The 12,088-nt window shown below is 37.5% G+C and overlaps 1 protein-coding gene across 2 annotated transcripts in view; it reads left to right on the forward strand.

Annotated features, from left to right (window-relative positions):
- Nucleotides 1-7,371, forward strand: part of hcn1 (hyperpolarization activated cyclic nucleotide-gated potassium channel 1) — a 144,863-nt gene extending 137,492 nt beyond the window's left edge. The window contains exons 8-9 of one of the 2 annotated variants that reach the window (XM_079834945.1): nucleotides 239-275; nucleotides 5,778-7,366. In XM_079834945.1, the coding sequence (XP_079691071.1) occupies nucleotides 239-275; nucleotides 5,778-5,964 (224 nt within the window). In that variant the 3' untranslated portion in view covers nucleotides 5,965-7,366. Of the gene's footprint in view, nucleotides 1-238; nucleotides 276-5,777 lie in introns of both variants that reach the window. The other variant, XM_079834944.1, reaches the window with a different exon arrangement.
- Nucleotides 7,372-12,088: the final 4,717 nt, after the last annotated feature.

A 12,088-nucleotide genomic window follows, 5' to 3' on the forward strand; every position in this document is an offset into this window, starting at 1 on the left:
ACCTGGTCAATAAAACATGGCATACCAAGTGAAAGTTCCTGCACGGTGTCAGAGAACATGTACCATGCCAGGCTGTTGGAAATAAGAACTTGTTCTTAAGTGACTTGCCTGGTTAAATAAAGGTTGAATAAAACATGTTAAACCCATTGATCTGGATGGACCTTGTCTAGATCCCCTTCTCCACTGGCCCTTTAGAGTCCTATGAATAACATGTTTTTGATCAACTCCTCATTCACAGAATTCATGATACCTCCAAACTTCTTTACAGACATCACGTAAGTCTGTAGACATGCAGTGCGTGTTTATTTAGAAGTAGACTGTAGTCTCCTCAATGTTCATCTGGATTTATTTCACTGTGGCTGCCAGTAGATTACACTTCATGGCCTTTGCCTTCTGAGAACGAACGCACAAAGGCCATTTCCTCAGGGTGGGTTGCAAACATCAGGGACAATCAGTCAATATTTTCCCCCCATGACAAAATGCATCACAGGTCTGACTTCCTCTTTACAAAACTCATCCAGCCATGTTTACAGCTAGCAGACTAGTCGATACGCACTGTGAACAAGGAAATTGTGCATATTTGGATATGCAAGGACACGACAGGCCTGTAAAACCTAAAAGAAGTCTCCAGGGAGGTCTTTGTCCTTTCCCCGATTATGTACACGTTATTCATGTCTCCCTGAATAAGTGTTCCTGTCCAGACCAGACTTGTTCATCCTCAGGAGCCCCTTTCTTTCTCCAGTGACACAAGATATCGCTCATTTTCTGCCTCAGCTAACAACAAATGACAGTGCTGAAGCTCTTCGTTATTGGTTATTGATTGCTTCCCCCCTATGGGAACGGTCTCAAATTAAATGTACGTATTACAGTTATTAGGAAAGAGTATTTAAATTATTTCATCCTGACAGTTACGATTCTGTGTCACCACATTATGTTCTGGATAGCAGATCATATTGTTCTTATTTTAGTTTAAACCATCATCCATCTGGTGCTGATGGCTTATGTCCACATACTTTTGGCTAAGTAGTGTCTATACAAGAAAAGGATTATTTTCATATTGCATTAAAGTCTTTTTTCCCATTCATTTTTCCATGGGGTTAATCAATAAATAAATAAAAAAAACTTAAATAAAGATTTAAGACGCAAAGCAAACCAAACCACAATCATATAATTTATACAAAAACATCATTTAAAAAAATTGATTTTAAGCAGAAAAAAAGTATTTCAAAATCTGAAAATGTGCAAAATACTGTACTAACATATTTAATGAGGGAATGTACTTCAATCCCATGGTTTAAGAAGTAAAAATTTTTAGGGGATAGTTCACCCAAAAATGAAAATTCTGTCATTAATTGCTCACCCTTAGGTTGTTCCAAACCTGCAAGACTTTCACTCATTTTCATTACACAAATGAAGATATTTTTAATACAATCTGAGAGATTTCTGTCCCTCCATTGACAGCTTTATGAACTTTTTGAAACGTCAAAGTGGTGGTTAAGCAACCACCACTTTGACGCTTCAAGAAGTTCATAAAGAGATCATAAAACTAATCCATATGAATTGAGCGGTTCAGTCCAAATGTTTTGAAGAGATAATCACACAATCGTGTTATACACTGAACTAATTTAATTAAGGCTTTTATTCCCATATAAACATTCATCAACACACCCACACAGTTATGGTCAACAGAAGCTCAAGCATGTTCGCTTGACATGCGAGAACCACTGATGTACATTCTCGTGTTACACAGCAGGTTTGAGCTTCCACAAGAACCAATGAGGTTCATTCTCGTGTTATGCTGCACGTTTGAGCTTCCGCAAGAACCAATGAGGTTTATTCTCATGCATCTCATGCAGGTTCGGTTGAGCTTCTGTTTATGTCCGCTAATTAATGTTTGTTTATATGTGAATAAAAGCCTAAATTCAATCTGTTCATCATATAAAGCGATCGTGTCTCTTCAGAAAATTTGGATTAAACCGCTCAATTCATATGGATTAGTTTTACAGTTTCTTTATAAACGTTTTGAAGCATCAAACTGGTAGTTGTGTAGCTGTCAATGAAGAGTACAGAACTAGCTCAGATTTGATTAAAAATATCTTAATTTGTGTTCTGAAGATGGACGAAGTCTTGTGGGTTTGGAATGATGACAGTAAATGAGGACAGAATTGAATTTTATTTGGGTGAACTTACCCTTTAAGTACTTAAAAATAAGTAAGTAAATAAATAAATAAATAATTCATATATTCATATATATATATATATATATATATATATATATATATATATATATATAATATTAGAAGCATAAAACAATATATTTTAAGTTTATTCATTTTTAGTAGATTGAGATTCTGTACTGCACTTTATTAAATACCAGAGCTGTCACAAAGACAAGTGTAATTTCTTAATAGTTTACTCATATTTCATTAATGTCAGTCAGGTAGTTGTGACAATTTATGCATGGTTTTTCTAAAAATAAAAATGCAAGTAGCATTGACGCATTATTAATGCTTTACAATGCATTATTCAAACTTTTGCAAAATTTGAAGACTATTATTTATGATGCAACACATCTGCAAAACTAATTTGCAAGTTCCCCCATAACCTAAAATTGAATAATATAATATTTTAGTGTTCCTTCCTTAATGATTAAACACTGTATATAACAATTCTGCCCCCAACACTGCAGACAGCTTGATACACAGCAGCTGGGTCATGAAACTGTACTTTTTTTTTTTTTTAATGGTAAAAACTCCAGCATGCCTCCTGCCTGATTCGCGCTTACGGCGATGGATGAGAGATTGATAGCCTGCCTTATACCTTCAGCTCATAAGAGTCTTACTCAGTCATCTTATGTAACAATAGAGCTCTACTCAACTATTGTGTACAAAAGGGCAGTATAGAAGAGGAAAGATCGATACATCCCTCATTTATGATAGCAGTAAAATAGTGACTAAGAGAACGGAATAGATCGCACCATATCTAATCTCACCTTCTAGCATTCTTTACAAACATTAGCTGATCAATCAGTTGGTTTTTCTGGTTCCAACTTTATAGAATATGACATCGATATCACAGTAACCCACAAATAGACGATTATTAATTTCAATGATCAATAATTCTACTTATATTTTGATGCATCATTTGTAGCCTATGGAGATCTAAAAATAATAATCAACATAAAAACAAATTCACTCTTCGTAAATTAACCTTTTTATTGCACTAAATCGATTTTACTTTACTGTTACATTTAACTAATTTTAAACTTCTTTTTTCATTTGTTTGTGAAGTATTTTAATGTATTTTAATGAATGCATTGATTGTTTTGTATCCAAGTGATTGTTTTCAAAGTCACACTCTAGTCATCCACTGTAGCCTAGCTTTCAGGGTAGACAGACAATAAAAATGAGCAACTATTTAATAGAAGAGGCAATAATAGCCATGAACTTATTACAACAACAACTAAGTTTATACACAATAAAATCAAATAAAAAGCTTATAGAACCATTGGCTGATGACATAAAGGTTATTTTATTCATGAAAATATCCTACTATCACTATTATCTTTGTGTTTGTTCAGTTAAAGTAGTACTAGATACCCTGCTGGAAAACAAACAAACAGCTTAGACATACCAAATCTATCTCATCTCCTAGCCTGGCCAAACTTGTCCACGGGTAAAGGGTTAACCCCCTTTAAAGTTCATTTAAAGAGCACCTATCATGGCATTTAAAATGTTCCAAATATTGTTTTAGAAGTCCCCAACAACAGTTTTGCATGCATGCAATGACAAAAAAGACTTTAGTTTTCTTATAATATGCATTTATTTTTACCTGTTTTGACAGCGATTCTCAAATGATTCCTTTAGTGATTCGCTTTTCAAAACCCCGCCTTTGAGTGACGCTAATCTGCGGTGATTGGTCCGATGACCCAGTCAGTTGTGATTGGTATAGTCTGTGCAGATATTTTCGGAAACGGAACGCCCATCAAAGTCTTATAGTGACAGTAATTTGTTAATATGTGTCAGGAGTTATGAATATGAAAACCGCGTCTGTACGTTTGATTGTAATATGAGCCTCAGCTGATCTCATTCATAAAAAAAACTCCTCTATTCTCCTCACGAAGACTCGCGACAAATCAACATCCCTCAGGGCTTTTAGTTCAAAAGTGTGCAGATGAGGAGACATATTGATAGATTCTCATATGTCTGTGTCAAATTTCTAAACAGAGGAGTATTTTTTATTCAATACTTCCTCAAAATGCGCAGATATAGCCTAATCATGAGCGATTGAGTCTCTTATGTGTTGTTTTCAATTCATACTGGCAGCCGGAGGGCGCTCTGTGCACATGTAGTCCATGTACAGACAGACAAAGAAGATACCATGTGCCATAATAGAAGTCCATAATAAAAGCTTCCTGAGATTGCGAAACATACATTTGACGACTCAGTCGCGACGATGTATGGTTTGTCTTCAAGCCACTTAGTCTTCAAATGCTCATCCTTGGTCAGATGATAAAGTTTGCTTTTGAGTGGCACTTCAGAACACAGGGTCTCGTCGCCATGATGTTTTCTAGTTTTCACTGGCATCTTGGAGTGCAATAAGTTTGCGTATCGTATTCAAATAACTTGACAAGTTGACGTCATCTAGTCAGAGAAAAAGCTTCGGTCTTCTAACGATTCTTAAAAATGACTCAGAGTCGACTCTTACTTTTGAAAGAAAATAACTATATATACGGTGCACTGTCATATTTCAAACTATGCAGGATGTTTTTGTTCACTTAGATCTATGTTACACATTACATGAAAGGTACATTTCAAAATTCCATGATAGGTGCTCTTTAAAGGCACATTTCTGTTTTAGACTTCTAATTCATGACTGGTGTTTTGTTATGCTCTATCCTCTGCATTTCCACATTCTTCAATACGTCATGCGTCAGGTCAGAGGTCACTAAATTTGCACATAGCCGTTAACGGATATATATATATTTTTTTAATTTTTATTTGATAGTTTATGAAGTCATAAATATGAATATGTTTCTTTAAAAGAAAAAAGAATGCACTGCTTCGCTTCAGAAGGTCTTTATTTACCCCCTGGAGCCGGATTACTTTTATGATGGATGGATGCACTTTTTTGGGCATCAAAATCTATGGTACCATTCACTCTATAAAGCTTGGAAAAGTCAGGATATTTTTAAATATAACTCTGATTTGGCTGAAAGAAGAAAGTTATATACACCTGGCTTGAGGGTGAGTAAATTATGGGACAATTACAATTTTTGAGTGAACTAACTCTTTAAGTTTAGCTGGTTGTGGTCTTCAAGCCTAACCAGATTACGATTGCTCAAAACCCCTCTAAAACAAGACCAGCCTGACCAGACTAGGAGACCTAGAAAAGCTAGTTAATACCTAAAAAAAAAAAGCTCTAAAAATGACTTGAGGCTTGCTTTCCAGCAGGGTAACCAAACATATTTTTCGAATATCTGTAGTGTGCTCAAAGATTGTGATGTTTTAGACTGTACTATACCAATAGTGAAAAACAAATGTGAATTGAGATTCATTGTATAAGCATATGAGGTAAGCACCTCAGAGGTGGAATCCAGCATCAGTCGTACTTCAAAATCTCTACTTATGAGAGACTAGCCTCCCCTTTCTACATTCGTGAGACCTTTGTGCTTCTCCTCTCACTGTTCAACACTCTTTGTTACCCTATTTGGTCTAGTTGTTATCTGCTCTGCCTAAACTAAAGATTGACTAGTTTTTGGTTTCACCCCCCAATAGGGAAGAAGAACTCACTCCTGCTCCAGAAATTTCAGAAGGATCTGAACGCTGGCGTCTTCAACACACAGGAGAACGAGCTGCTGAAGCAGATCATCCGGCAGGACCGAGAGATGGTGATGATGGTGGATCGGAAGCAATCGGTCACGGGGATGAACTCCACGCCGATGTCTGGAAACTCCATCATTAACTCTCCCGCTCAGCCACCGTTCTCTACAGCAACTGCTATTCTTGGGAACAACCAATTACAGCAGCAGGCCGCCCCACTAAGTTACAGCACCTCCGCCACTATAACCCCATCAGGCCGCGTGCCGCCCTCACAGGGCGTCACGTTTTCGGCGCCGAGCGTTTCTTACGGTAACTTGAGCACCTCTTCCCAGAATCCCCCTACACCCTTGCAGCAACCGACAGGGGCGATCATGTCCCCTTGTTCGTTTACCACATCCATTTGCAGCCCCCCGGTGCAGACCCCTATAGCCGGCCGAACATTCCAGTACGGATCGCCAACGGCCTCCCAACTGTCCCTTGTACAGCAAACCTTACCCCAGCAGGCCTCACCCGGCTCCATACCACCACCACCACAACAACAACAACCGGCCCTACAACAGCCGCAGCAATTGCAAGGGGCGTCCCCTCAGAGGAGCGATGTCCACAAGAGCGCACAGGCGCTCCAGTCAGGCAGCCTGAGCAAGGACATACGCCACCTCTCTGCCTCGCAGCCGTCACTGCCCCACGAGGCCTCATTGGCTGCCCGAGCACACCCCGCATCTGGCGAATCACTCGCTTCCATTCAGCCACCCATGGGATCCGTGGCAGGCATCCAGGCCCCGGGCTCCGTGCTGCAAAGCGGCATCCGCACCAATGTCCCACAGAGGGTTGCCCTTTTCCGGCAGATGTCATCGGGTGCATTACCACCGGTGCGCATGGCGCCTTCTAGTGCCCAGCACAGGGATTCCACAGGCTCCAGGAGAGAGTCGGCAGTCTTAAGCAGTACAGAGACGGAACAAGACAAGATGCGGTTTGCATCGAATTTATGATCCCGTTTTACTTTTTTTTTCACATTCATTTTTTTTTAAAGAAATTTTGATTGATTTTTATGGAGAGACAAAAAATGGGGAAAAGACTTGTATTTTTTTTCCTCCAACTTCCTCTGAGAAAAAAAAAACCTCATAGCTATCCTGTACAGAATTTCCTTGTACTATATTTTAGACACACTTCCCCTTCAACTTAAGAATGTATATTATACAAAATATATATGTGCAAATCCAACTAGAATATTTGGCATTGACCATGGGAAAAAAAAAACTCTAGTATAAACGCAAGTCTTCCTCTCTAACATATGTGACTATAACGTGTCTGAAGATGTTCTTTTCTGTTGACGTTTTCCTTACAGTTCCGATTTTTTTCCTTTTTGGTACGGGAATGCAATGATGTTTTTGAATGTGTTTTTGTTGAATTTTTGTTCTCGATGAGAAGATGACAAAACAAGTCCAGCATTCAGCAGCTTTTGGCATCACTGTGGAAAATGTTTGCGCAAAATCGAAACTGGGAAATACTGAAACGTTTAAAAAGCACATCTACAAACTCTTACCAACTGGAAAGAAAAAAGATAATATCAGAAAATGCTCGGCGCACCAAATCAAGGTGTGGTTTCGACATCTGCAATACTCCGTGTTGTGCAGTAATTGCGTTGCGTTTCAAGACAGCCTTTGTGCATTAAAGGGAATAAATGTTTGTTTTTTTATTATTTTAATTTATTTTTACGAAGGATGTGTGGTCATATCGGATGGTTTTATTTTCTATATCTGAATCTGAGAACGAGACGGACATTATGAAATGTCACTTAAAGACTGTACATTTACAATATTTATAAAACTAAAGATTATCACCATTATGCAATAGACTGTGATATGAAGATTACCTATATGTGTGTTGTACATAGTTTTGTAGAACTAGTATTTACAAAAGTAATGTGTGGTGCATTTCTCAAACATGGCAATGTCTTATCTCTGTCAGCCGCCTGGGTAATGTCTATATATGCATATATATATATATATAAATATATATTCAAATGGTAATATGTGGCAACAAACATCAGAAACAATCATTAGAGATAATAAAACCTTAATGCAAATAGTAGCATTACAGTAGGTAGCACTAAAGACAATATATGTATTCCAAAATATCTTGCTGGTCAAATATAAAGGTATATGAGCGGGGGTAAGGGGGGAGGGAGGTTATGCATCATCAACATCATCAGCAGCAGCTTAATGCAAATTATGCTACATAATCTTTTACGTTTTATAATCCATAAATGGAAATCAAATGTATGTATTTATTCCTTTCCTGGCCTGTATACATATCTAGATGCTTTATTTTATAATAGTTGCATATTAATAGTGTTGTTCTCACGGATCAGTATTATGTACACACTACTCCATCATATTATTACATAGAACTAGATGTTCTGATTATGCATTTTCCATTATTTTTCATATTTATCGACTGTGAACACATTTATGTATTTATTTTCACTGTATGTAATGCTACTAATGCTCTGCTAGTTCTAAAAAAACGTCAACCTTTAAGTCTAAGCTTTATGCAACATACAAATCTGTAAACCGATGGCACTGCAGACTCCAAGTGAGCAGCAGAAACTGTTCTCCATTTTTTTTTTTTTCAGGATTAATTATGTGAATCCAACAAAGTATCAGAGAGAATAGACGGACAAATATAGAAGTTCAAAGAAAGAAAAATAGAAGCTGCTTTGCATTAAGGTTTTTATCTCTCCCGTTCGTCGATTCATCCAGTCTGGGGCTTAAGACTTTGAAATGGCATGTCAGTCGCCCGTTTTGGGGGTAACAGATTTACCAAGGGGTAACTGGCAGCTGTGACTTCTATTTTTAATTTATTCTTACAATACTGCTACCGAAATTCGGTAGAATAAAGCAAAAACTCATCTGACCTGTGCAAAGTCTCCAAGCCCCCTTGCACAATGTTTAAAAGATGACAATACTCCAAAAAAACAACAAAAAAAGCACTTGTGTCAGTACTGTACCAGTGACCCATACAACTCCCATACAGCGACCATAAACGCATGCATTGTCACGAATACATAAAAAGAGAAACTATTTAAAAAATGTTGACGTTTAAATGTATTGTGAGATTATGTTTTTTGTTTATTGTCTGCCTAGACGTTCTCTGTGCGTATCAGAAGCATTGAGTTTTCACGAAAAGGACATTCTTAAGTATTTGTGCCTAAACTATAGCCATGTTTCATCCTGTTCCTTTCATGAGTGTGACTTGTGTGTGTGTGTGTGAGTGCGTGCGTGCGCTCGCACACGTCGTGTATGTAAACAAGTGTATACATGTATGTTCAATGTTTTCCAATGAGAACAAAAAGCAATGGGAATGGCCAAACGTATCGGAGCAAAGAAACAGGATCGCAGAGGTCTTTGCTTGGCGTATGCGATTAACACACTAGTGAAAATACCAAGTGTAATCGCATTTAACAAACTAATCAGTATCGACTGGAATCACGATAGATCCTGGGAATGTTGAAATGTGTGTGGAACTTAACTTTATAGCCACTGATGTTGTGTGGAATGAAACTGGCCAAAGTGAAACATTTCAATACAAACTTTCATTGTGAATTGCACTTTCTGTTTAAAGAGAGAAAGAGAGAGAAATCTAGAAGCAGAAACATATACTGTACATTAGTTGGTTAACTAAAGGGGTTAAATACGACAAAAAGTGCTTAACTCCTGCTATGCCATAGTGTATAGAAACTAGATGGGACGGTCAGCGGTACTCTGGGTATCTGCTACTTTTTGATACTGTACTTGCCTTTGAAGAGGAATGCTTCCCGTGTTAATGTGCTTTTTCCTCGCAGCTTTAAATACTGTTAGAATTCCGGAGTGGAATTGGAAGGAGAGACGCTCATACAACAATACAAAAAAAAAAAAAAAAGGAGAGAGAATGCTGTTACTTTCTGAGGAGGTGTTTTAAGAAAACCAGCACATATCTTCGTATGTTTGTTTGTTTGTTTTGTATTTATTTTTATCATATATTTGTGTTTATGTGATGGGAAATGAACAATGCAAAAGAACAAGAGGGAAGAGTGATGTTTTAATAAAGGGAAAAAACTAAATGTTTGGTTTGCAGCCTCCACGATTCAGGTGAAATCATTTTGTTTGATATGTTCAACGATGCAAATGATGGATTCTAGAACAGGCCTCAAACTCTTAATCTCAGCTGAATATTTTTTTTTTTTTTTCATTATGCTCGTTCATGCACACCAACGCTTGGTTTAAAAAGAAAAAAAAAACTGGGACAAAGATAATTCAATAAAACATGAACAATTAGTTACTTGATCCTGAATAAAGAAAGGTAAATGTATACTTTCTTACACCTATATGCAGACAAACGGTGTTTGTCAAAAAATTATTTTGACTTTCATTTTTTTTTCCTTTGTAAATAATAAACCTTTAAAATATATAGAAAAAAATAAAAGAACTATTGCCATTTACCACCAGGCTTCTGTGTGTTTTTGTGATGAGTTGCCATTTGTTAATGTTAAACTTTTCCTTTTTTTTTGGTACAATCTAGAGACAGGAAAATGTACGTTACGTTTCACAACAAGACACTTTACCGTTGTTTATTCTGTCATGGTGCATTCACACGGGGCGTCTGCGCTTGACGAAGCTTGGTGTTGATGCGACCATCATAGTGACAACAGCCAATCACATAACTTTTCCAGTGTTGCATGAACACAATTGGCTAGCGTCTGCGCTAGGGTATTTGCATAGGTGATCTGATTGGCTGACGCCTGAATCTGCACTTAAAAAGTTGATAGTTTTTCAATATCTGCCGCAAGCAACGCAACAGAACCCACAATTCAGTTTGACAATGCATGACGTCACCCATTCAAAGTAAATGTGAGATGGTGGTCCAGTGGGTTAAACCATGGAACTGTTACGCAGAAGGTTGCTGGTTCGATCCCAGCGGTCACCACCAGTGTGTCCTTGAGCAAGGCACTTTACTTTGTTTAGATTGTCCCTGTAATAAAAGCACTGTAAGTCGCTCTGGATAAAAGCGCCTGCCAAATGCATAAATATAAATATATAAATATAAATGAGAAACGTTAACGCTGACGCCCGTGTGAATGCACCATTAACAATTCTCATTTACTTTGAATGCGTGGCGTCACGCATTGTCGAACTGAATTGTGGGTTCTGTTGCGTCGCGTCACTAGCATTGCTAGCGGCAGAAGTTGAAAATTGTTCAACTTTTCAAGTGCCATCGCAGGCATCAGCCAATCAGATCACCCATGCAAATACACTAGCACAAACACTAGCCAATTGCGTTCATACAACACCGGAAAAGTAATGTGATTGGCTGTTGTCACTATGACTGTGGCGTCAACACCTAGCTTCAGACACGCCCTCCGTGTGAATGCAGCATAATATTGACCTCATGAACACAAAAAACCAATGGCAAAATATTCATTGCTAAATTCTCCCGGATGGTTAAAACCAACGTGGACATACTAGTAAAAGTAGCAGGATGACTTAAAAACTAAATTGAGCCACTTAAACCTAGAAAACACCTAGCAACATACAAACAATCACTCACACCTCAGAACTACATTGCAATGCTCTTGAAACGCATAAAAAGACATTAAATACATTTAGACATTGCTATTAGATGTTCATCACTGAACCAATCAGATGGTTTCTCCTTTACAAACAATTGACAACAACACACAAGAAATCCATCCACTTCCTGTAAACAGAAAATCAGTCCAATCTATTGACAGTCAAAAGCAAAAGGAAAATTGATCTTACCAAGTCCTTTTGTTCCCTTGTACTAGAATCCTCCATTTTGTGTCCAAAAGTTAAATAAATCCATACATGATTATTCCACAGAAAATGATTGTAAATTCCAGGTCACAGGAGAAAAGTCACATCCATGTTATCTATTTGGAGAAAGAAAAAAACATAAGACTGGGCTACAATCACAAAACAGGTGCATCTACAAAAAGAAAATACAGGTGAAAGAAGGCCTAGAGGAATCCTAGTTAAAAGTCCCCTTCACTTCCTGTTGTCGCAGGAATCATAAAAACACCATTTCTTTTTGGAGAATACATATATATATGTGTGCATGTTTTTGTGTATGTTGTTTTATTATTAATTAATTGGCTTTAAAATAGCTAAAAAAGGAATTTTATGTTACGTTAAATTAAATGAAATGTCCAATGAAACTATTTGAATGTGTTGCAGAAATATAGATGAACTCTTTGACTGACAGTTTCT

Source organism: Gobio gobio (genome assembly GCF_949357685.1).
Source record: "Gobio gobio genome assembly, chromosome: 14".
NCBI lineage: Eukaryota > Metazoa > Chordata > Actinopteri > Cypriniformes > Gobionidae > Gobio > Gobio gobio.